Here is a 4,908-nt window from a genome sequence, read left to right on the forward strand (position 1 = left end):
GGCTTCTGGTTTCTCCGGGCGCGGGGGTGGCGGAGTTTGCCGCACGATGCCCCCTTACTTGAAGGGTATCGATTCTTATGTAGGCCGCCTGCCGTTTGTACGATTCTTCCGTCCCCATTTGGCGGGGGCGGGGGCGGGAGAGCCGTCCGGCCTCCCTCATTTTCGATCCCACTTCTAATGAGCGACCCAGGGGCCGCCGGCCCCGCCCCTCGCGGGGACACGAGGCCGGGCCCTAGTTTGACGACGCGAAGGGGGCGGGAGCGGGAGGGGCCGGAGGGACAGAGACCCTGAGCCAGGGAGACCCAGAGACTCGAGAGGCGACCCCGAGACGAGCGGCCGGGAGAGGCGGGACCGAGGTCCACCGAAGGAGAGGGAGGGGGCTGGAGACGCGCGGAAGACGCCGAGAGTCTCCCTCCGGGGACACCCCCCATCCCGCCCCCGCCACGACCCCACCCCCCTGCCCCAGACGCGGAGGGACGCCGGGGCCTCGGGGACCGCGGTTGCGCCGGGACTGCGCGCCCCGGAGCCGGACGAGAGGCCGCCTGCCCGCCGCGTCCCGCGCCGGGATGTCCCGGCCGAGTCTTCGCGCTCGCCCGCCCGCGCGACCCGGGGCCTCCGCGGCCCCTCCGCCGACCGATCCCGCAATTATTTAAAAGCCAGGGCGGCTCCTCCCCCTTCGCCCAGGAGGCAGGCGCACCGTTTCTGGACGAGCGGAGGCGCGGCGACGCGCCGCGGACCGCGACAGCCGATCGCGGCCCGCACTCGGGCTCCGGGCTGCGCGTCTGTCGGTCGGGCCCGGGGCTCCGTCCGTGTGTCCCGCGCGGGGCCCGCCTCCTCCGCCCGGGGCCGTTCGCAGCCAATTAGGCGCGCGCGCTAACGAGGGCGGCGGCGCCCCGCGGCCGCCTGCGGGCGCACGTGTGTGCGGCGTGTGGGCGCGTGGGCGCCGCCGGCGGGGTCGCCATAAATGCGCGGGCCGGGCGCGGCGGGCGCCTGAGGCGGCGGCGGAGGCAGCGCCGGGCGGCAGCGGCCGAGAGCCAGCCGACCCGAGGCCGCCTGCGCCGGGCCGTGCGGCGGCGCCCGGGGCCGCCGGGGATGGGAGCCCAGTAGCCGGCGGGGCCCGAGCGGCCGGAGCGGCGGGAGGCCGGCATGAGCGCGAGCGGCCCGGCGGCTCCCGGGGACGGCCCGGCGCCGCCGCCGCCGCCGCCCGGGCCCGGCCCGGGGCCCGCACCGCCCGCCGCCACCGCCGCCGCCACCGCCCGGGACGCCATGGACGGGCGCGCCGAGCTGCCCGCCTTCGCCCGCGCGGGACCCCCGCCGCTCGCCGCCAGCGACACGGTGCCCGCGGCGCCCGAAGGGGCTGGGGCGGCCCGGCCCGGCCCGCCGCCGCGCCCCACGTCCTTCTCGGTGCTGGACATTCTGGACCCCAACAAGTTCAACAGCAGGAGACGCCGCTGTGTGCTTCTGGGCCCCGCCGCGTGCGCCCCGTGCGCCCCGGCCCCCTCCGCCCCGGCCCCCTCCGCCCCGGGGCGCCCGCCGCGCTCAGAGGACCTGGAGCGCCGCGCCCTCGCCGCCGCTAGAGGAGCTGGGGCCGCCACCGGAGCTGAGCCGCCGCGTGAGTAGGACGCGGCCCGCTCCGGGTGCGGGGGGGGGGGGGGGGCGGGGGGACGGGCCGCATCTACGCGTTCACGCTCCTGGGCCCCTCGGCGCGCCTGGCCGGCAGGGTGCCGGGGCGGTGTGCGAAGTTCGCAGCGCGCGGGGCTCCGTCCGACCCGGACTCCGGGGCCCGCGCCGCCCCGCGCCTCCCGGGATGGCTCCGCCAGCGGGTCCCGGGGCTGCGGGGCCGCGGGGCCGCGGGGCCGGCCTCGGAAGGTAGTTGGTGCCGGAGGAGGAGGGCGCCTGCGAGGCTGCGGGCCCGTGACCTCCCCGCCCCCACCACGGCCGCCCGAAGGCCTCCCTTCCTCCCCCTTTCCTCCTCCTCCTCCTTTTTTTTTTTTTTTTTTTTTTTTTTGGGACAAATCAGACTAATTGTGACAAAACGCTGGTTATCTCTGGAAAAACAATTAAATCCCTTCGATTACAGTTAAGGGGAAATGTGCTTAGCGGCGGAAAGCGGCCGGTAATGGGGCGGCCCGCGCCCCCGGCCCGGTCGATATCCCATTACGGCAGCATGCATATCTCTTTCAAGCACCTTGCAAACTCCCCCCGAACATCTAAATTATAGGGTCAAAATTCGGATAATTACTCGATTAAAACCTATTACACTTATTAGGGGCCGCTATTGATCGAGAATTGCATTCGACCGGCTCCTGATTGCTTTTGGTTCCCCCTCCTCGGCCCTTTCTCCCTCCAACTTCCCAGCCCCTCGCCGAGCAGGGACGGGAGCGAGCGCAGGGCAGCCGGGGCTGGGGCCGCAGCCTTGGGGCATGGGGGCCTCAGGTACTTGGCTTTGCCGGTTCCAGGTGGGGTCTAGATGGAGGCGGAGCAAGCCCAGGCCGGCCGGAGGGAAACCCTCTGGGCTTTGGGCCTAGCCTGGGTTCTGGGAGTCTCCACCCCGAGCCTGCACCCGCATCGGGAGCCCATCCCAGCGGAAGGCCCTGGCTCTCGCGGCTTCAGGGAGGGAGCCAGGCCAGGCCCTCTCCCTCCTCAGATCTCCCCGGGACAAGGCAGGGCTGTATGGCCAGGTGCTCTCAGGGTCCCCTAGGGGATAGCCCCTGCTCCCGCCAAGGGGTGTGGCTGGGGGGGTCAGGCCACCTGCCCTGCCGACTTCCACCTAACCTCTGCAGTTGCCCTGGAGGAGTCTGCTGGTACCGAATTTGACGTTTGTCTCCCAGGTTCTCCATGTCAACCTGACTCAACAGCAGGGGCCTCGGTGCCGACTGGGCCGCACTGTGTAGGGCACCTGCCTGGCTTTTCTCCCGGTCGGCCGGTCGGTGGTACCACCACCTGTGGGGGTGGAGTCTGCGCGGATGCCCTCCCAGGGCCTGCCCAGGACAGACCCTTTCTTGCAAATTTCCCCGACTCAAAATGCAGCCACCTCAGGGGCCTCTGCTGGGAGGAGCCGTGCTGCTGCGCAGACTGGGCCTAGCGGGGACACACCCCCGACTTAGCACCCGCTCCGGACCCCCACCGCCCAGGACCGGACCTCCTGGTCAGGACCCAGACCCCCCCGGGTTTCGGCGGCGGGGAGGACTGCTGCCACGTTCCAGGCCCGGGAGGCTTGAGGTGGAATCGGGGCCAGGGCGGCCGGTTCTGGTCCCCAGGAGCCCCCCCACTCCTTGCAGGCGGCCCCAACCCCACCGCCGCCTCTGGCCCGCTGGCTCTAAAATGCTGGGTAATTGGCTGGCCCTCGCCTCTCCGTAATTGGAGGGTAATCTACGCCGAAATAAATTAAATGGCCGTTAACTAGTTTGTACATTACACAAAATGAGTTTAATTAAGTTTGTATCTGCCCCGCGGATCGATCGGAGCCTTCACTCCGCTGTAAACCCCGCGCGCGGCACCGGCCCGGCCGGCCCGGCCGGGCCCGGCCCGGGAGGTTCGGCGCAGGGGAAGCTTCGAGAGAAGCAAGCGAGGAAGGGATAGCGAGGCGCCCCGGGCGCGCGGGAGGGGAGAGGGGGGAGAACGAAAGCGCCCAGGGGAAGAGGAGGGGGGGGGGGGGAGCGGAGAGAAGGGGACCCTCCCCGGGGCGGGAGCGGGAGGGAGGGCGCCGCGTCCTGACTGTGCTGTGCTCCCCGCCCGCCCGCAGACGCCGGCGACCCCTACAAGGCGGACGAGGCCGAGGCCAGCGGCTACAGCAGCGGCGGCGGCGGCCGCAGCCCGAGCGCGGACAGCGGGGACGAGGCGCCCGACGACGACGACGACGACGACGACGGGGCGCCCGAGGCCGGGACTGCGCGCGGCGCGGAGGAGGCGCGGGGAGGCGGCGGCGGCGGCCTCGCGGCCCGCGGGTCGGGCTGCCCGGGCGCGGCCGAGGCCGAGGCGCCCCCCGGCGCGGTGGACGAGGCTGCAGTCCCCGGCCCCCGCGGGACCTCGCCCGGAGCCCCGGGCCCGCCGGGGGTCGCGGCGGCGGCGGCGGCGGCGGCGTCGGGGGGCGCGGGGACGACCCCGCAGGGCGCGGCCGCGGCCAAGCCCAAGCGGAAGCGCACGGGCTCGGACTCCAAGTCCGGGAAGCCGCGGCGCGCGCGCACCGCCTTCACCTACGAGCAGCTCGTGGCTCTGGAGAACAAATTCAAGGCGACGCGCTACCTGTCGGTGTGCGAGCGCCTCAACCTGGCGCTGTCGCTGAGCCTCACCGAGACGCAGGTGAAGATCTGGTTCCAGAACCGCCGCACCAAGTGGAAGAAGCAGAACCCCGGCGCCGACACGAGCGCGCCGACCGGCGGCGGCGGGGCCGCGGGGCCGGGCGCGGGGCCGGGCGCGGGGCTGCCGGGCGGCCTCAGCCCGCTCAGCCCGTCGCCGCCCATGGGCGCGCCGCTCGCCATGCACGGCCCGGCCGGGTACCCGGCGCACGGCCCCGGCGGCCTGGTGTGCGCCGCGCAGCTGCCCTTCCTGTCGAGCCCGGCGGTGCTGTCGCCCTTCGTGCTGGGCTCGCAGACCTACGGCGCGCCCGCCTTCTACGCGCCGCACCTGTGAGCGCGGCGGCCGACGGGGACCCGGAGGCGCCCGCCGCCGCGCTCGTGCAAGGCCTCGGTCGTGGACTCTGTACATAGCCCGTTGCTACAGGAGAGTTTTAAATTTATAAACGACTGTTCGCGTCGGGGCCGGGCTCGGCCCGCTCGGAAGCACTTTGCTGAACTTGACTCAATCAATAAACCGCAGGAGGCCGAACCCGCGTCCCTCAGGCTCCCGCGCTGCCTTGCGCCGGTCCCGTCCGGTCCCGTCGGTGCGTACTTGGCGCGACCGAGGCGC

General features: G+C 72.8%; 1 protein-coding gene across 1 annotated transcript; it reads left to right on the forward strand.

Moving 5' to 3' along the window:
* Positions 1-1,146: 1,146 nt before the first annotated feature.
* NKX1-1 (NK1 homeobox 1) lies at positions 1,147-4,632 on the forward strand. Its single transcript, XM_053900698.1, has 2 exons — positions 1,147-1,612; positions 3,746-4,632. Exons 1-2 carry the CDS (start codon positions 1,147-1,149, stop codon positions 4,630-4,632), a joined length of 1,353 nt encoding a protein of 450 aa, XP_053756673.1.
* Positions 4,633-4,908: the final 276 nt, after the last annotated feature.

This window comes from Panthera pardus, unplaced genomic scaffold (assembly GCF_024362965.1).
Source record: "Panthera pardus isolate Hobbes unplaced genomic scaffold, ASM2436296v1 HiC_scaffold_13, whole genome shotgun sequence".
NCBI classification, from domain to species: domain Eukaryota; kingdom Metazoa; phylum Chordata; class Mammalia; order Carnivora; family Felidae; genus Panthera; species Panthera pardus.

What these genes read in the sequence shown, in the direction of transcription:
- NKX1-1 (XM_053900698.1), top strand. Translation starts at nt 1,147, where the DNA reads ATGAGCGCGAGCGGCCCGGCGGCTCCCGGGGACGGCCCGGCGCCGCCG. An exon ending in CACCGGAGCTGAGCCGCCGC is followed by an intron (nt 1,613 to 3,745) that starts GTGAGTAGGACG and finishes GCCCGCCCGCAG; the next exon opens with ACGCCGGCGACCCCTACAAG.